Genomic DNA, 21,141 nt, shown 5'->3' with positions numbered 1-21,141 from the left:
GTTTACTTCCATATGCAATCTGTTAGCTGGTTTCACTTACTTAAATAATTCAAATTTGTGATTACGTGGGGCTTAGGTATTTATCTATAAGAAATTTTATACTACTCTATCTTAATAATCTAAGAATATGCCCTTAATAAACAATGTTCTTCTCAAAACCAGTGTTTAGAAAGAGCCATGAAGTTTGCATTTGAAGAATTCCATCTCTGGTATCAATTTGCATTGTCCTTGATGGCAGCAGGAAAAGTAAGTCTTAATTTTTGGATATGATTTTTTTTTTTATGGCTTTTGATAACAATATTTGGCACTTTCATAATTTTTCATCTGCAGTGTTTTTGAAAACAATTCCTTAAATAAGCCAACTCACTGTATTTGTGAAGTTATGCCTAGTGCTATAGAAAAGATGTAACAATCCTTTCAATATTTTCTAATTCATGAGAGCTGAGAGCTGATGGTCAGAGCAGTCTTGACATCAAGCTTAAGCTAAGTTAAACAAACACAGTAGTGTTTTATACCAGAACACATTTTCCAGGAACGTCTTTGTTCAAGTACTGTTTTGGTGAACCAAGTTTATGCCTAGGTAAGATGATTGCTGATTCATGATGCTCCTGTTCTTTTTCCTTTGTGAATTTGTGTCTTTTTTTTTTTTTTTTTTTAACTGTGTTTTAGACAGTTTATCCTATGCAAGTAAAATGGGATACATTATTTTAATTCTTAAACCTAGCGGCTTATGTTATCAGATGCAATTTTCCATTTTCAGTTCCTTTTGATTAATTATTCTTGTCATTCTCTGCTCACTTAAAATTCTCTTTTGAACTGTGAATGGATAGAGGAAAATAAATTAAAGAGGAGCAGTGACAGTCTGTTGTAAAGTCCTGTACCATATCTATTCTTAAGTGTTGCATTAACTCCCAAAGAGCACTGAAACACAGCTTATTCATATGACTGCCTGCATTCTGGCTCTTTCATTTGCCTTGCTGAAATGCTGTGAGCTCACAAGCCTAGCAAACTTTTAAAGTTACCTATTGAAATTACATTATGAGCAAATATGTCTCCTGGAACGCTTAATTGTATTTCATAAGGGAAAAAAAATACAGCAGCAATTACAGTCATGTGTTTCATTTGCATGAGTTGTGGCACATTTTTGCAAAATGTTTGGTATTGGCTCCTTTGCTTATGGGAAAAATAGAGACAATAATGGAAACAGGAATCTTATATCTGTGAAACATAGCTATGCTTTTAGTAATTTCAATGAAAAATGTTTTTAACAGTCTGCTCGAGCTGTTAAAGTCTTGAAGGAATGTATTCGTTTGAAACCAGATGATGCAACTATTCCTCTCCTTGCTGCAAAGCTCTGTATGGGATCTCTCCACTGGGTAAGCTTTGCCACTGTTTGGTTTTTTTTCAGCAAGAGCTGACATTAAAGTGCAACAAAATGTTGGATTAGAGATGTAGCAGATACCTTTGCACAGTGATTACATGCACTAGGTCATCACTGAAGATACATCACAGATAAGTGTATGCACATGTGAATCCTTGTTTGTATGACTTGAAAATACTTGACAGCAATGGTTCTGATTATCCACATAGCATATCTTGATACTCATCTAAGACACACTTAAAGTGAATTACAAATTGAAATGTTGTTGGCATACAGAGATTAAAAATTTAACTGACTTCTGTTTCTTCTGTGCAAGAGCAATAACTATCTTGGGAAGTTTGAGAAGTGAACGGGACAAACCTCTCTTAATTTTTCAAGATGCTCTATTGCTGATACTGTTTGGAGATAGCTGGTGTTTATGAATTCTTAGAATGGGCAGTGTCTTTTTGAAAAGTGTTACCTGTGTTTTAGATAGCCTTGAAATTAGTGTATCTTATGAAAAACATTCAGGTGATTGAAGATGTGGTATTTCAAGATACACACACAACTTTAAGAACATTATTTCTTAAATAGAAAGGATGAGAAGAAAAAAGGAAGGTCACGATCAGAAACTGAGAAAATAACACAGTAGTTGTTATGTGACTTGTTCAGGCTGACAAAAGTACAGTTGTAGTAATTAACATAGATCCTATAGATCCTACTTCTTTAATTTTTTTCCTTTGGATTGACTCCATATGTAACTTGCTGTACTTAGCATTTACATTTACTTGTATGGATTCAAACTTTTTTTTTTTTCCTTTCAAGTCTGTTGAATAGCATGGTAGCCTGGGCATGCAGCTAAAGCCCTGGTCATTTATGTGTTTATTTATGACTTTGAATACATTTAGCAGTGCTGTATGTGATGCAGGGATTTGCATGGCTATACGTTTTTTTGCAGAGTTGTGGAATCGTGGCTTTTGTAATTGATTTTCTTTTTAAAAAATGGTTGACAGAGTAAAATCTCTGTTCAAATATGAAGTGCAGAAAATTGTAGGTGGCATATATAGAGTAGGAATGCCATTTTATTTTTTAAAAGGTGAAAACACAGTGTCTGGACATTATGTACCAGTATTTCAACCATAAGAGTGCATGCTTCAGCGTTCTTAAATCTGCATTCTATATTGTTGATTTAGCAAGAAACCCTAGGTTTAATGTAAAGGAAAATAATCCTTACAGTGATTACAACTGAGATCGAGACATTCTTGGTGAGCTTAATAAACATGCTGTGCATTCTTCATATTATGTAAGCTTTAGCTACTTTTAGACTTACGTAGATGTTTTATAATATTTTCAGTTGGAAGAAGCAGAAAGATTTGCCAAAACAGTTGTTGATCTTGGAGACAAAACGTCTGAGTTCAAAGCAAAAGGATACTTGGCACTAGGATTGACTTACAGTCTGCAGGCTACTGATGGTAAGATAAGAATAAACACATCTGGAAATTCTCATGTTGCTTAAAGAAGGATACCAAGAGAATGCTAAACTTAATATTAAGCTTCTGTGTGCAACCATTTTTCTCAGTCCATGTATTATCACTGCTTTGGTAAGCATGTGGAATGTAAGCCCTTGATCTTGTACATCACTGATTAAATATATCCTTTTCAGCATCTTTGCGAGGGATGCAAGAGGTCTTGCAGAGAAAGGCTCTTCTTGCATTTCAGAGGTGAGTGGGTGTTCATCTTTTCATTTCATTCTGCTTATGTAGGGAAAAGCTTTATTTTATGTTAGAGAGGGCCTTGTAAAAGACTATGGAATAAGGTTTTCACCTCTGGGAGTTATTCTTCATGAGTACAGAACGTATTTCTTTAACATTCACTTCATTTTCTGCCAAAGATGTCAAAATTTATTCATAAGGATTTCCTTTTATTTCATTTTAAAGACACTTGTATGATTCTCTAGTATAAAATATTTGCTTAAAGGAGTATTCTGTTCTGATCTAGAAGGGAAAAATGATATGGTGCAAAATTTTAAGTCATGGTTCAGTGTCAATGTTTCTAGAAGAGGTAGTTGCTGATTAGATTATACAGCAGGTTTTTGAAATTTATGCCTATAGAGGCAGAATGATCGAGGACCTGCTGCTGTGGATGAGAGGCAAAGTGCAAGTAGTAAGCTAGGAAAATAATTATTTTTTATGTGGAGATTTAATAGTGTGGGTAATGACATCGCAAATGCACCCATCTTTGAAGTGCTTTACATGGAAGTAATACTGATGGATATGACAGTAGTTGATTATCAACAGTTTGAATTCTACAAATGATAAACAGGCTTCAGCATGTATCATGGTGTTGCTAGTTGCTCGTGTTGATGATTTAGGTAGAGGATGTTACTGAAAGTTTGTTACTTCTCCAAATAAATTATGCTCCACTTAGCGGAATCGTGCCCACTTTCTCTCACACTTCTTTAAATAAAGAATGTTTTTTTTCAGGAGATAGAAATTGAAATTCTCTGTTCATCTCCTACGCAGTTTACAGAAGAAGCAATTGTACTGGGATCAGTATTTTGATTTGTCCAAGTGTTGGTTTTGTTTAGTTCATTTTTGTGGTGTTGGTTTTTGTTTGTTTGTTTTGTTTGTTTGTTTGCCTTGAATTGTTTATGTAAAGGACCTATTCCTGAAAAAATGCAGTTTTCTGCTGGAAACTTAGTGCTGGTTTTCAAGGCCATCAGCTCACGAGCCATTTGAGAAGGCTCTTTTTGCTATCTTTTTGCACTGGTGAGGGGGTGTTTGTTTCACTGACTTCTTCTGGAAGACTTTCAGTGCTTTTCCTGTGGTTGGTGTGAATTGAAGTTTCACAGAACTCACCGAATTTATGATAGATAGTAACAGCTTTATTCTGTCACTAGCTGAAGCTTAGTGACTGAACTAGTACTCTTCAAGATGCAATCTCTTCTTTTCAGAGTCACTTAGTCTAGATTGATCTTGAATTAAAAAATAAAACAAAACAAAAAGAAATTGCAACAGCCACCAGTGGTTCTTTAAAGAAACATTCAATAAAATAAGAAGCAAGCCCCTAGTAAGTTAAACTACATCAATACGTGTTGATACAGTTGCTAAACTAATGGAGTTATCTCTTTGGACTTGAAAAGACAGGATTGCACAATTCAGAAGCAGAAGGTTTGTGTTTGCAATATATTCTAAAGGATTTTGTTCTCTGCCTGTAAAGAAGACTGATTATATATTCTGAAGATGATTATTACACATGCTAGTTCTACCTGAGCCTACATTATAAGAATGCATTGAAAAGTAATTCCATTTGTGCTGCCCAGTGTTTACTACACATCATTTTGGGGTACAGTCATCAACTGTTTTGTCCCTATGTTAGACTTCCCTGACTCCTACCAAAAAGAAGAACAAAAAACCCGTACTTGTGCTCAAACACAAACACCTTATTTTGTAGGGGAATGGCTGTATTACAGTTGAAAATAGAATGTGTTACAAGACTGCTTTCTGTGGGATTTGTGTCAATATGAACAAGTCAAATCTGACCTACAGTTAGGACAGTATGGTTTGGTTGTGGTTGGACTTGATGATATTGAAGGTCTTTTCTAATCTGAGCAATTCTATGATTCTATGACCTAAACACTTTAAACAAAAACAAAACAAAATAAAACAAGAAAACTTCAAAAAATGTGGAAAAATATTATTTCTTTCTTTTAGTAATTTATGTTACTTGCAACTACAATAATTACCAATACTTCAGGAATTAATAAGCACAGAAACACTGCTGTTATTGGAAAGCTCAACAAAAGCTTTTTTTTGGACAGGAGTTATTTATAAAACAATCATCAGCATAGCTTTCTTCATCTGACCTTCAAACATATATGTACATGATGAACCATCCAACATAGGTTTCTTTTACATTGCTACATAGCAAAGTACTCTTCTAATTTAGTATAAAAAAAATCAGAGCCAGGAGCTTCCTAGGGGGCTTAGCATGCTGAAAATGTCCTTAAATTTTGGGACTTTAAAGAAATGAATCTCAGATCTACTTTGCTACTCTTGGTCTTCAAGTTCTGTGCTTCAGAACCATCCTGGTCAGGGTTAATGCAAATGCTTGAGTAATTCTCCTGTAGATTGTATCATTCTTGTCTTTGAAAGCACATCCACACAATATGTATGTATTTCTTACCTGTCTTAATAGGATAAAAGATTTACAGTTTTGTTTCTGTGTTTTTTTCAGGGCTCACAGTTTGTCTCCAACAGACCATCTGGCAGCGTTTTACTTGGCACTGCAGCTTGCCATATCCAGACAGGTTAGTTCTCTTTTGAAGGTGCAGCCTCTCGTTATCACTTAAACTTTAAGACTTATATCTGCTGATTGGATACAGGTGAAGATTTTTTTTTCTAATAAAATCCTGGTTTTCTTGTGCATATATCATGTATATATATGTGTATATATATGTATATGTACATCTTTATTTTTAATAGAAAAAAAAGGAAATATTCCTTCTCAACACCTTTGGTTTTTCATACTTCTTTGGACTTCTGCCACAGTATTTCCAGCCCTAGGATCAGAAATAAGACGTGAAATTCAGTTGTTTTTTTTTCCAGCCTTTATATTGCTGGGCAGAGAGCAAGAAAATTCAAATTTGAAAGCACATCCACACAACACATCTATTGCATATAAACTATGCTTACAGATTATCAAGAGAATGAAACTATTGAATCTAGCTTTTGAGAATCTTAGATAATGCTTAAGTCTGCAGCATCTGCTAAGATGCTTGTCTTTTCTGAATGCTTGTAGAAGGTTTGTGAACAAAATTACAAAACATGTTTAAAATGATAACTGGAAAGTCTTTTAAAGCTATAAAAAAGATCAGAGCTGAGTCTAATTTAAACAGCTCTTAAATGTAAGGAAGGTAAGTGTTCTACCAGGTATCACAAGAATTTGGATAATGCAAAATTGCTTTGTATATAACATAAGTCTTTCCTGTGTCAATTTTATTTTGGGTAGTAGTTATGTAAATGGTAGTTGACACAATCTTAGTGACTGCTTTTCATTGCTAATGAACAGCAGACATGTTAAGCAAAGTCAGAGTGAAATCCATTGCCCCGTTAATATCACGTGCTGTTCTTCAAGTAGCAAGCTATGACTGTATTTCTGAATTCCGAATTTCTGGTGTTGCTCAGTTAGTTTTCCTGGTTTTAACACTTACTTTACTTTCTTTGAGTAGAAACATGGGTAACACAGTAGATCATGAAATTCTGTGTGAAGAGAATTTACTGTGGCAGTCTAGCTGTATGTTTTTATTAGTGTATTACAAAAAATATTTCAAAACATATAAAATACAGTCAGTATTTGAAAAAAAGTATTTATCCGTAGGTTAACATTTTAAAGGACTAAAGTGAAATGTTTTGTTGTTTTTTTTTTTTAAATTGCAACTTATTTTCCATAGTTAATATATTTTTCAATTTTTAGAGTTCGTTTTTGAGCACTGGGTCTACTTTTAAACTTCTTGAGTAATGTTCTGAAGGTGTCAGTAGAATTCAACATGATACCTTGGTGAACAGTATAAAAACATTAGGTGCAGGTAATTAAGTATTAAGCAATATTTCTTGTGCTTTCTTTGTCTGCTTTTTGTTGATTTTAATCAGATCCCAGAAGCTTTGGGTTATGTTCGTCAGGCTCTGCAGCTACAGGGGGATGATGCCAACTCTCTTCATCTCCTTGCACTTTTGCTATCAGCCCAGAAACACTACCATGATGCTTTGAACATCATTGATATGGCCTTGAGTGAATACCCAGAAAATTTTATGTGAGTAAATGTCATGTTTAATTTGTATGCTTTCCCTCTTTTTTTTTTTTTTTAAATATTCTTACATCATTAATTTTGAGAGGATAGATTTGAAATTGGTCTATTTTTTACTTATTTTTCCCCCAATATTGTTTCCCCCTGATTGTAATACAATAGTAAACATCCTGTTCCTTGATGTTGAATGCCTCCTTTTTGTTGTCTGTAAGAAGTATTGCTGCCTTTTTCTTCATAAATTTGACCAGGACCTCAATTGATACCAGTTCTCCTCTGAAATTTTGTGGCTCACCCCCAGTTCTATATAAATGCATTTTGTAGCCTTCTGCTGTTTCACATTTTCTTCTTCTATTCGTGTATGAATTGACTGTGTTCTTGTTAGGTGCTTCCACACGTTTCAGGATTTCAGAAATATCTAGCTATTCTCCTAGACCTGTCTGTACCCTGAGGGATCTCTGCCAGTAAATCCTGGTTTGAGAGGAAATTGAAGTATCAGCTACCTAATTTTATATCCTACCATTGTTAAAAACAAACATGATCAAAGCAGTGTGGATTGTCATCTTCTACCTGTTTTTGGTTCATCTTCTGCTACTTAGTGACAATGTAAATTGCAAAGAACAAGCTGCTATTTTTCTCAGAATAATTAATGATCTAGAAGAAGTATTTCTGAAACTACAGTTCTCTCTGTTTTAGTGAGAAAACAAAGGATCATTCAAAACATACTTATGGGCTTTAAAAGTATGGTTAATGTCCTCTCTGTATTGTTTGTGTTTATAACTACATTTTGTGGCTAAGCCTGTTGCCTGAGTTGTCTGATCTTTCTAAAGTTCTGATCTTTCTGTTAATGTAAGTACGTATGTGAATGAGATGGGTTCCTAACGGTGGTTCTAAATTGTTAATCTTGTATGGTATAAACACAATGGTAAAATAGTGTTCTACCTAAAAACCTACTGGAGCACTTGAGAGGAATATCTTTCTAGTAGGCATTTCCATCAAATATAGAGCAATTCAATGGGAAGAATTCAATGTACATTTCTAGGCAGTCTTTTAGCATCTCCTCTTCAGTGCTATCAGGTCGATTCTGGTTCCTAAGAAGTCAAGGTAATGACTGAGATTCTTTGTGTGCTCTTTGCAGTTGTTGCTGACAGCAGCCAGCCCCATCTGGTCAATAAGATAAATTTGGATTGACTTCTTCATGTAACTGGATTATTTTTGTAAGGATTTATCAGCACGACCTCAAGTTTACAATCTGTTCTTGCACACAATATCTGGTGCTGTTGGTATAGTTGTCAATGTTTGTGTGTGTGTATATAAAACATAAATGCTTAGTTTATTCTTGAGTCTATTATCTTAGACTGCAACTTCTGTATAAGATACAATCTCATAGTACTTCCTAGCAGACTGAGAAGTGATCCTCTTGTGTATATCTGAGGCTTGCTCATTTTTAGTTAAACTTTTGATTATTTCCTATTGACATTCATTGGCTTTTGTAAAAATTTCAAATATCATCATATTTTGCCTTTAGTCTTTCAGTTATGCCTGAATCCCTGCAAAGTGCAAGGCTTTTCTTGGTATTTTCTGTATTTAGTCAATATCCATTATCACGGTTTTATGCAAAATTATACATTTGTAGATTTACAGTGTAATGAATCACTGTACTTGGAAAACACTGAAGTAAAACACAATGCTTGTGTTTTGTGTTTCTCCTTCTTTTGTTGTTGTTCTTATCCACGTACCTCTGCATGGTATACTTGCATTGTTTCACTGAGTGTTCCTCTGCCCTCCTCACAGCTGTAAGTTCTATTTTGATCTTTTTGGTGAAAAGATTCTAAATTTTCAGAAGCTTATTAATGCTCTGTATTTGTGAAATTCTACACATTGTAAGGAAGTAATAGCACACACTGTGAGAAATGGATATTTTAAAGCACTTTCCTGTTGTAATCACTTAATAAATGTGTTATCTGTCAGTTTTTAACCTTTTAGAGCTGCTGTTGTCAAAATTGTTTCATGTTCAGCATTTGAAGAATACTGTGGGCATACCATCATATCTTAAATTATTGTTAACTTTCCTCTACTATAGAGCTTGAAAGTTGCTAAACAAATATAGCTTGATTAGATAATGATCTGGCTCCATTTATCTTTAGGTCAGTATACAGAAAGGAATTTAACAGAGCCAAAGACTTCTGCCCCATCTTAATATAAAGGAGTGGAAGAAATTAACAAATGTCACTACACTGTTAACAGCAAGATATAGATTTATTTTTCAAAAGAGAGTTAAGTGTTCTTTCTTTGTCCATTATATTGTCAGCATAAATATCAATCTGCGCTGGGACCTGAAGGAGTAAAGGAACAAACTATTGGGGAAAATGTAATAAACCTGTAAAAGTGAAATAGGTATATAGTAATGTTTTCCAGAAACAGTCAAATACAAGATATCTGCTGAATAACTCTAGCACTGTTCATTCAAACTCACTGTATACTGTAAGTTTACTGTGAACAAGACTGAGTACCTTGCTCTGGTGAGATGGGTAAGAGTAAGGTGCCAGCACAAAAAAAATCCAAATAGTTAATCTCAGTCAGGTTCTAAGGCATTTGAACTCATTCTGATGAAGTTATGACTTCCCATATTTCATTAGACAACTTGTCCTTGCAGTAGAAATGCAGAGTTCAGTTCTCCTTCATCTGGCAGGATTTATAGCCACAGATGATGCTGAGTCCTAGCCATCAAACTGTACAGTAGACTGGTGAGGTGACTCTCTTGAAAACAAGCAAAAATATGAGGGCAGGCTAGAAGGAGCCACAGTATATCCTAAACTGCTAAAGTAGTTAACTGTGAGTGTGTAGGTATGTGAGTGAGTTTTTTGCTGTTTGGATTTGCCTTGAATTTTATTTATTTCAATGTAATGGTTACCTACTTTAAGTATATAAGCAGTCCTAGAGGTGTGCATTACAGTCTGAAGGTGTATTCAGTATGATGCAAGCTAGTGCTTGTTGAGTTGCATTGCTACTGGGGCTACTTGTCTTCCCTCCATTTATTTCCCTCAACATCAGCTATGGAGCACTACTTGTGACATCTGCATCTTTTTTATATGCCCAACAGGGCATATAACCCTTAGAGTTCACTGGTAAAACCCAAGGTAATAGCTATACTTAGTTATTTTAAGGTCATGTGTTATTGCTAATATACTGAGTTAACTGTTTTGAACTCTGTTGAAAGCTGACAGAGAAAAGCCAAAATGCTTTGGACACTCCATGTTGGTGAGAGGCATATTGATTAAATAAACAATGCCTGAATTTCTTGGGAAGAGAACATTTAGGAAGTAAATCCAATCCTTCAATTGCTAAGAGATTTCTGGCTTTTTATAAGTGAATACTGCTCCATAATTAACTTTTATATCTCATGCACAGGTCTATACTGAGGAGTCTTTTTTGTGACCTCCTTTCCATGACACTTCCTTGTCTTTTTACCCTTGTTATGAGCCTAAATCTTAGTGCTTTTTTTTTTTTTTTTAGTAGTATGAAATTTTGAAATAGCACTTCTACCTCGTGGTTAGTCAAAAGTAGTTTTTCAATAAAGAGTGACAGAGCTAGGTGACATATTTATGATACTGTTTTCTTTGTCTTAGCTTTTTGAGGTTCTCTGTCATTATTTCAAGTGTTGGTGTAGTTAAAGATAAGTATTGTGCCTGAAATTAGTAACAAAGCAAAATAAAAATTGAATATTAATTGATAGTTTTATGCTGAAAATTGAGAACTGCAATGGATAACAGCTGACAAACTTTTGAAGTAGGAGAAGTAGGGAACAGCAGATGGGTTATTTGAGGAGTGTAAGCATGATATTTTAATGTTAAGTACACTCAAAAAGGAAAGACATATGGTAACAGGTTTGAAGACAGCTAAAGACTAAGTTCACAGTTTAAACATTTACATTTGTTGAAGTGTGATGGGCTATTTTTTTTCTTCCAAGAATCTTTCATAGAAGCATCAAGCCAGTGTATCATTCCTCACTAAAAAGTATTAAATTCTTTCATTCCTGACCCTCCAGGACTCCAGAGCTACTGTAAATATCTCAGAATTGCAAATCATTGATTAGCAAATTTCTTGTTGTCCAAGTAGGCATAACATAAGAGCTACTGGTACATGGAGTCTGTGATGATACACTCATAGCTGTTTGGTGGGAGAGGGATGTATTTATCAATTGGAGGGAATAGATTACACTAGTTTATTTTGCCAAGGTTGGGAATAGTTGCACTGTTATGTGTGGTGTTGGATGAGCTGGCACTTTTTTTTTTTTCTTGATAAGTAGAGCACTGGGAATTCTTTGAGAAAAGTGCAGTAATATATGAATGGACAAGAAGCAGTCACCTGTTGGCCTTGCCAAAGTCACGTGTCTGGGAAGGCTGTTGTATGCATCCTTGTCAACTTTCAACACAAAGCTTTTTCAAATCCATTTAATTTTGGTCTTTTCTGTCTTAGGCATAAGTTTGTTCTCAGGAATGATATTTCTGTAAGTCTTGAAGTTTTTAGTTCTTAGTCATGAATAGTATAGCATAGTTTAGTTGGAAGGGACCTTACAAAGATCATCTGATCCAACTGCCTGACCACTTCAGGCATAACCACACATCCAAGCATATTAATGAGGCCATTGTTCAAATGCCTTTTGAACACTGACAGGCATGAGGCACTAACCACCTCACTTTGGAAGCCTGTGCCAGTGTCTGAGCACCCTCACAGTAAAGAAATACTCCAAATATCCAGTCTGAGCTCTTTGCTGTTCCCATCCTGTCATTGATTCCCAGGCACAGAGCCCCCTACCTTCCCCTGCTTCCCCTTCTCAGGGAGTTAGGGAGCATCAGTGCTTCTGTTTTTTCTTTCCATAATGTCTTTGTTTGTTTGTTGTGTGTGTTTTATATTAGCTGTTATTATGTGCTTTTACAGAATGGTCGACTAACCAAGGCGCTGTTGATAGGTAGATGTTCTTTTATGTAACAAATTTGTCATTATCCTCAGGGCATTATCCCTGACTGTTATATTTGCTTGGCATGACTAGGCTGTAGATACTCCTCTGAAACTTGATTGAAGGAGTCCCAGTTTGGGTTATGAACTAGCTGCCGCAGGCTGTTGAAGACAGGAAACCAGAAAATTTTCAAGTATAACTAATTTGTTCTGGCTTTAGTCAGAAACTATCTTCATTATAGTGTACGGATTTGCATTTTTGTTAGGACAGTGTGTCCCTAAGATGGGATACAGCATGTATGAACTCCACCAAACATCACAGGATTGACTATTGCTTCGGTCTGCTGTGAAACAGTGCTACTGCACTGTGAATAAATATATGGGGAAACATAGTTCAAAGAGTGCAATGGAGACCATACAACAATAAAATGGGAGGCATTACTTTTGTAATGCTTTTCATGAGGTGTTTTAAGAACAGTTAAACATTTTTCCCCATCTCTTCTACAGTCTATCAAAAGCAAACTGAGGAAGCATTTTGTTCTACAATTTCATTTTTCATGATAGGAGAATTGATTTCCATCTTCAGTGTTCTATTAATCTGTATTGCTTTTATATGTACTAGTTTTTTGTGGAAACACTGTCCTCTAGATGAACTGTTCTTTCCCTGTATGGTGTTTGTCCCATCTGTATTTGTACATAGAAATTGTACATCTTTTGTTTTGGTAGACTGACTACATTAAATATTTTTCATGCTCTGCAGTCTCCAGTCAGCTGATAACCCTCACAGCCTTTCTCTGCAGCTGCTCCAATTTGAAATTTTGTGTGTGTAACTGTTATAATGAGAATTATTGTAGCATTCCAGATGTGGCCTCACAAGGGTATTGTAGAAAGGCAGTTTCTTTCTGTTTCCACTTCAATTACTGCATTCCAAAATTACATCTGCCCTCTTGACTCCAGCCTCACCTTGATGAAGCTGGCTGTTAGGCAACTCTGGTTTGGAATAACTTTTACCCAGCCTGTTTTCTCCAGTCTTTCTTTACTGAGTGTGCATGATGATCTGTTTTTTCAATGGTCACAGAATTATAGAATGGCCTGGGTTGAAAAGGACCACAATGATCATCTAGTTTCAACCCCCCTGCTATGTGGAGGGTCACCAACCAGCAGATCAGGCTGCCCAGAGCCACATCCAGCCTGGCCTTGAATGCCTCCAGGGATGGAGCATACGCAACCTCCTTGGGCAACCTGTTCCAGTGCCTCACCACCCTCTGTGTGAAAAACTTCCTCCTAATATCTAACCTAAACCTCCCCTGTCTCAGTTTAAAACCATTCCCCCTTGTCCTATCATTATCCACCCTCATAAACAGCTGTTCACCTTCCCATTTATACACTCATTCCAAACATGGGAAGGCCACAATAAGGTCTCCCTGGTGTCTTATCTTCTCTAAGCTAAACAAGCCCAGTTCCCTCAACCTTTCCTCATAGGAGAGGTGCTCCAGCCCTCTGATCATCATAGTGGCCCTCCTCTGGACCTGCTCCAAGAGCTCCATGTCCTTCCTGTACTGTCATATTTTTGCTTTTTGTGTAATTCTCTGTGTGTGATTAAAATTGTAATTATCTGTCTATATTCTCTTGAAAGAACACCAGCAATACAGTTGCTGTTCTTCAATTGTTACAGACGTGATATTTTCTTTAACATTTTTACTGCCTGAAATCTTCTGTATTATTATTTCTACAAAACTGGAAAGGGACTATTTTTGAATGCATTAGTTTTCTTCTATTCCCATTCCCTATATATTTTTGTTTTCATGTCAGAGATGACAAAAGTAAGGATTATGGTGGTAGGGGATTCGTTCATTCCTGAATATTTTTCTTTCCAACCTACTTAGGTACAAAAACACCTTTAAAGACTAATTTTTTTTGTTGTTGTTTAATATCCCTACTTTATCTTTACCTTTTACTGTGTACCAAAGATGTAGTTTTCTGTATCGATTTTTCTCTTCCCCCATCTGTCTCACACTGTTCTTCGTAGAATCCCTACAGGTTTCTGGTATCTTACTGGCACAGTTCTATTGATGATCGATTTGTCAAACATTGGGTTTTACCCCTTCAACTTGAGATGCAAATCCTTAAGTATTGTAACACTTTTCTGTTAAAGTCCAGACTTCTCTGTATCATAGATATCTTTGCTAACCTTTGCTATTGCATTATTTCAGCATATCCTGTTAATAACCAAAGATCTGGTTATAAACCCATTTGAGACTTCTCACTCTCTGCTTGAAGAAAAATCCAGCAATATATGGATTAGCTTATGAGCGGCTGTTCTATAATGTCCTCATTAGCTGGTGAGATCAGTCTTAAAGTAATGGAGTCATTTGCTGCTTCACTAACTATTTAGTAAATTGATCAGCCATTACCTCCAAGAATAATAAAGCCTTTTCATTTAGGAGTTTGATTTGTTCTCAATTTTGTCTGGATAATTATTCTCCTAAAATGATGCAGTTCCCTTTTTTATCTCATGTTAAGGATCTACATCCATATCAAACAGCAATGCCAAAATGTCTTCCTGTCACATATCTTTAACAAAACCTAGCCTGTTTTACCTACTTTTCTTCCCCAAAGGATCTGACCCAAGCAGATTTCTCTTCGTGTCTGTTTATTCCAGTTTCACGCATGCTGACAGATACCATTCCACACTTCATGAATATTGTCTATTCCTCACTACTTGCATTCTTAGCCATGAGTGCTGTTCCACCATGAGATTTGTTCTGCTCTGTGTGCCGCTAATTTAAACATTAGCCTCTTACAAACAGACAGAGATAAATGGTTTGATACTCTTATAAAATGTACAGATTGATTTTCATCATTCTACCTCTCAATTTTGACAGTGTATTAAAAATGTGTGTGAAAATTACTAGGACTATTCCTTTTGAAGCTTTTAACTCCGTAATTGGAGTGTCAGTAAAGCAGGCTGTGTTCCAGGGGAGTTGTTTCCACAGATGCTTTCGGTTGGCCTTACAAGAAAATCCTTTTTTGGATGATGTACCTCATGGTTTCATAAACCTTCCAGATAATACGTATCTCTGAGCCACTGCTCATCTAGTTATTGACTCATTTCTCCAGTAATGTTTATGGAGAACTCAGAGGAATTAAGCTAGAGAGATCTGTTCATCTCACAGTACTGCTCCTGCCCTTTGCTTTCTTTCTTTTTCATCTCTTCGTTAGCCATCCGTTAAGTAAAACTTTAGTTGGCATGTTTTCATTTTTCTCTTAACAACTCATTTCACTTTTATAAAATGTCTTAGTTATTCTTTGATTTATAGTCAAAATATTTCACAGTTACAGGGGAGCTGCTCTCTATGGTTTTATAAATGCAAGCATTATTGTTCAAAAGATTATTTTTGCTTTAGCATGTGAATAATCCCACACTATGGTACTTGTTTTATAAACACACACACACGTGTTTAGTATATCCTGACATTAGATACTATTGTCTAACCTTTCACAGAATTATGAGTGTTTTCCCATCATACTTTCAATTTATTGTTTCTATACTGGAAAACCTGCAGCCATTCAGGCCCTTTTTGTTTTCTGAAATTTGCAAGAAACAGGGATGATGTTGCATGTGCTCCAGGTACATGAACAGTATTGAATTCTAATGCACTGCTTCAGTTCTTGCATGGATATTTCCCTTCTATCTTTCCTTTGAGTCCTGTAGTGTCCAGGTTCTGATATTTTTGTTGCACAGACTCCTGCTATTTTGTACACGTGTGTTTAACTCATTTCTTAATAATCACATCTCCTCCCATTCTGTCTCCCACTAAATCTTTCTTTTACCTATTGGAAGCATTCAGTGGTTTGCAGACCTACTGTTTCCTCTCTCCTGTGGCATTTCTGGAAGTCTTAAATGCTTTTGAAGGCTATTAGTATTAGTTAGGTTTATCTGTCAACAGTTTGCAATAAGATGTTTATTACAATTGTCTTGTTTCTAGAATGACTTGTAAATTCAGTGCAAGTGAATTTACTACGTTCCATACATTTTGTAAAATGCTTCAAAATCACTGTAAAAAGAAAAAAAAAAAAAGTAAAACCACATGCACAAAAACCTTTCCAATGCTCTTAATAAAAATACTGTTAAAAACACTTCCTTGTTTTAAAGTACAGAGAAATGGGAAACATTGCATTAAATGCACTGCTGTTATTTTTTGATATGGTTTGGCTTTGGGGAGGGGGATGTTAGGGATGGAAGAGGTGTGACAGAGGCAGAGGATGTTGCTTGTCTTCTTTTTCCTTCTTTCCTGGGTAAAATGGTGGATAGACCCGAGCGTTTTTTCTTCCAGTTACATAGGTACAGTTAAAGTAATATCTATAAAGGAGCACTCTGTTAAATAGAATGTGACTTTAAATGATCTACATAGATCCCCATATACTAAAATGTGATTTACTTATAAGAGGAAAGCATAAGTGATTGCTTTGTAACATCGGATGAGCCTCCATATGACCTTATTGCACTTGCTTATCCACAGGCACTCATTCCCTTAACTAATGCAGTGGCCTGTATTCCCTTTTCTTCTCAGTCCCAGCAACACGCACACTGTAGAACTGACTTTTAGATTCATACTCTGCGTATTTTCTGCAAAGGACATTCGGTGCAATGCTGTACCTTTAGCTACTGTGAGTGCTGAAGCACTCGCTATCGTTTCTTGATCTTGAGAAAACCCTCTGGCAGTTTGCAGTTGCTATTAACAGCCTTTAAGTTTGTATTTGGGATAAGAAAGTTTTGAGCTTTCACACATGCCCACCCTTCTCAGTCTTCCCACACAAACCATATGACCAATCAAATAAATTTTTCACTTAGGATGATTGAGGTTGGACTGGAATAAAATGCCGAAGTACACCTGGGTTTAAAAATGGAAAGTAGGCTAACAGTTTTATTTGTATCTTCTCCTCCTGCTTTGTGCTTTTTAATCTTGCAGCATACTAAAATCTGCTTTTAAATTAGTGTTTTTCTAGTGTATTATCTGTTCCCAGATGTTGTGACGTCTATAAACGTGGATACCGACTGACTAACTGCTTTTCTGTCCTGCTGCATTCATATTCTTTATATGTAGGAAGGTGTTTTTCCAAGTTAATCTCTGTGAAAAACTTTCTACTGATACGTTAGTATGTGGCATGTAAAAGGAATATGCAGTTGTCATCTGATGAGGTTATGCATGTTGTCTGTGTTGCTGTCTTAAGAAGCATCAACTTTGAAATCAGAATTAATTTATAGTGGCTTCCAGCAAACGTTTGCTCTGCTTAGGAACAGTTTGCTGTGTACCTAATGAATTAGATGTTTTCTTCATGTTATCACTTTAAAATGTTAAAAATGTTCAGTTCCTGCTGATGGCAGTGTAATGTAACATGGTGCTACATAAACTTTTTAATCTTACCAATGCTGATGAACTGCCATGTATCTATCTGATTAATGGTATCTTTTCAGTATAGCCTCTTCTGCTTCCTATAAAGGAAGTTGTTGGTAAAAAAAAAAAAAAAGATCATGAATTACAGACAAATAGCATGTAAACTGATTTGTTCTCCTTCCTAAGTTCATGTGAGCCAACTTAACATTCCTTTATCATAAAAGTAGTAAAGGTTTTCTTTAATGAAGGCATTTATTCTCTTCAACATACCATATACTGTTTTCAGTGATTCCTGGAATCATTGGAATGATTGCTAATTCCTTAAGCAAATATTATCTTATTTAACTTAAAAAAATAAAATAAAATAAAAATTAAATCCTGTAAGCTGTTGTTTCTCAGAAAAAGTACTATTACTTTGATGGTATAATTTATTATTTGACTTTACTGCAATTACTTAATGAAACAGAGATTTGAATTAACACCATCTTTGAAGTTATGTTATTTCCCCAGTGTGGTCTGAGATTGGATATCTTTAAAGAAGTTTTGCTTGAATCACTTTTCTTTCTCTTAATTCTTTTTCATTTTTCTCTAGATTACTGTTTACAAAAGTCAAATTGGAATCCCTGTGCAGAGGCCCAGATGAAGCACTCCTTACCTGTAAACACATGCTCCAGATTTGGAAATCCTGTTATAATCTCACTAACCCAAGGTAAGGTGCTGTAGAATTCTACACTGTGCAATATTAGACAGGGCAATACTGGGTCAGCAGTCCTCCTTTTACTTGTTCTGGTATTGTGAATGAACAAAACCTGAGGAGAACTGGAAGTGCTGATGGATAGGCAGGAACCACCTGGAGTTCTCTGAAGTAATGTGCACCAAAGCTAATATGCTCTTTTTCTTGTAAGCTAACTGATGGTGGTGTTTTTTGTTTGCTTTCTTTGGTTGGATTTTGGGAAAAGGGATTATTTAGGGGGTGATTTTAAGAATTTTTAATCAGAACATTGTGCTGTAGAGAATAGTTAAAATTTCTCTGCAAACTTAATTTCAGCGAGGCTTTAAATGTACTCCACGCAACCTCTCATCTTCTGTTTCTCTCCCATTCTTTACATAGGTCAGGGCTCTAATGATAGCTTGTAATTACTTTTATGTTGTTGCTGTGCTAAGAGTTACTATGCCACATTAAGGACATGTAAAATAATGCTTCCTTCAGGTGTCAGCAGTGATTATGAAAACGCTACTCCTTGGCTGTGCCAGTTTTGGACAGCAGACTACTTTGTGCCTGATATTCTCTACTGCTCTTTTTATCTTGCTGCTTAAGACTGTCTTGAAGTTCTGACTCTCTGGTGACAGAAATTAAAATCAAATTGGTAATGCAGTAGAAAGGACGATAGATAAGGGATCATGATGAATTTTGCAATTCATATATACTGAGTTATATGAAGCAGTGCAGATGCTGAACTGAAACCTTTACTTGGATTGTCCAGGTGAAATTTAAGGGCTGAATACACTCTCGTGTTTTGCCACAGTAATCCTTATCTGTCTGCCTAGGGAAAAATATATCACTCTGACCTGAAATGTGATTGGTGAGTTCTTTTCATTCTGCTGCACTACAGATGATGCAAGAGTGTGGCATAAAGTCAATATTTTCCTACCCTTAATTTTAATACTAACTTTATTTTGTTGAAAAATATTGTTGGACAATGATTTTCCCACTGGAAATAATTGAAGCCTTTTCTTGTAGTTCTTTAAGATAATTAAAAATAATCTTTACTGTTCTTCTCTTTATCATTTCTTCTCTTAATCTAAAACTGAAAATGTTTATTTTCAAATATTTAAATATACTTCAACTCATATGACATGTTTTTTTATTCTGATTTAGACTCAAAACTAATTTTCATGTATAATTTTCCCAGTGAGATAAGAACTCACCTTTCTGATGAGCTGATCAGTGTCAAGTATTTCTTCTCGCAGTTAATTACATTTTGTGGTTTAAACTTGTGTTCACTGTCCTCAACAATCTTTTACTACTAAAAATACATTTTGAATAGCTAGATACAGCACAGTGTACATGCTAAATGCAGCATTTTCTCTTTTCTTGGTTCAGCTAATTTAGAACAATTTTACCTGTCTTTATTCAGTATATACACATTTTTCTCCTTAAATAGTTTAATAAGACTTACAAAATCATTTTGTGATATGAGACTTGGAATGTGTATGAAATAAAGATTAGATCAGCCATGTTTCTATTCAGCATGCTCCTTGAATAGCTGAATTATTTTCTAGTACTTAGTTTGCCTTAAGAAAATAGAACAAACTACAGTGCCAGTAATGTGCTTCAAAGATATTTATGCTAAGCCTCACTTTCCTTGCCTGCAATAGTTGGCATGTTGTTTCTTGTGGACTGAGGAAGTAATTAATACAGAAAATATGCAACTATTGGTGTAACAACTAAAGCTGATAGTATGTGTCCTGGAAAGTCCCCTTCCATTTCCCGTGGATTTCTATCATGGTATCATTCTGTAAGGAAATTGGTCTTGCAATAATCTTAGTATAATGCAAAATTTTATTTATATCATTTTAATAACAGCTGTACAAAGAGAGGAGGTTATCTCATTGGTTTCTGAAGCGTGCAACTATTAAGATTTGCTGAAAGGTTTCTTGCCCTTCTCTCAGATCAAATTTGGAAAGAGATGTTTATAAACTTAGGGCAACTGTAAAGATGTATTAAATTCCAGTCTCGCAGTTTAGACTAAGATCCCTTAGGTTTTAGTTTAAGATGGGAATTTTGTAGAGTTTTTTTCTGTTTTGTGAGGTATAAGAATCAGACAAAATTTTGCACTTTGCTAATTTAATCTAACAAACCCAATTGTTTTAAAGTTCATTATTTTTAAGTTTCTGGATTGCTTCTAAAAAAAAAAAAAAAAAAAAAAAAAAAGATGTTTGTTAAAATCTTAGTTGATAGGAAGTAGTACTAACTTAGGAGTCCTAAAACAGAGTTACTGCATTAGCCATTAATTCTCCAGTCTCTGTTCTTCTGCTGAATCTTTAATCACAGTTCTAGGACCAATCAGTTTTCCAGCAAGTCTATCAGCAAGAAGCCTGAGGGGCAGACAGTGAATGCATTTTTCCACAATAGCTAACAGGGAAAACCTGTGGAATGTGCTTTTAGGCACCCGATCTATTCTTAATTGTTCAAAATGTTCTGACTGCACAGTTAGGATCAAATTCTGCATTAGATAGCTAACATACATGTTAAAAAGCAAAAAAAAGACACAAACACCACAGCAGTCAAATCTCTAGAGATAAAAGTGCTGCCTTTTTATGCAAAACGTAGGTATAATGTTTTTATAACATCTTTACCTAAAATTAGATGTCTCGAGTTCAGTGTTTCTCTTTGGTGTGGGGAAAGTGTAGATTTTCAAACTCGCGTCTGTAGTCTTGGGCTGCTGAAACAGAAGTACCTTATCTTACAGAATAGATTAAGGCACAATAAAGCCTTTTTGTAAAGCTGCTAGTTATAAATCAAGTTAAGTCTGTATTTGCTTCTTGGTTGTACTAATTATGACAACAAAGTCCTGAAGTAAATATGGATTTAGTTTTGCTCAGCTTAATTCTATCCT

General features: G+C 35.4%; 1 protein-coding gene across 2 annotated transcripts in view; it reads left to right on the top strand.

The window, feature by feature from the left end:
* The window catches only part of TTC7B (tetratricopeptide repeat domain 7B), a 123,078-nt gene that overhangs the window by 59,190 nt on the left and 42,747 nt on the right, over positions 1–21,141 (top strand). For both annotated transcript variants that reach the window (XM_031593099.2, XM_090141506.1), the window contains exons 10-16: positions 163–246; positions 1,272–1,376; positions 2,715–2,832; positions 3,024–3,081; positions 5,597–5,669; positions 7,012–7,172; positions 18,114–18,230. In XM_031593099.2, the coding sequence (XP_031448959.2) occupies positions 163–246; positions 1,272–1,376; positions 2,715–2,832; positions 3,024–3,081; positions 5,597–5,669; positions 7,012–7,172; positions 18,114–18,230 (716 nt within the window). The remainder of the gene's footprint in view (positions 1–162; positions 247–1,271; positions 1,377–2,714; positions 2,833–3,023; positions 3,082–5,596; positions 5,670–7,011; positions 7,173–18,113; positions 18,231–21,141) is intronic.

This window comes from Phasianus colchicus, chromosome 5 (genome assembly GCF_987193195.1).
Source record: "Phasianus colchicus chromosome 5, bPhaCol1.hap1.1, whole genome shotgun sequence".
NCBI classification, from domain to species: domain Eukaryota; kingdom Metazoa; phylum Chordata; class Aves; order Galliformes; family Phasianidae; genus Phasianus; species Phasianus colchicus.
The sequence above is the reverse complement of the archived record's forward strand: the minus strand, read 5'-3'. Positions and strand labels throughout refer to the sequence as shown.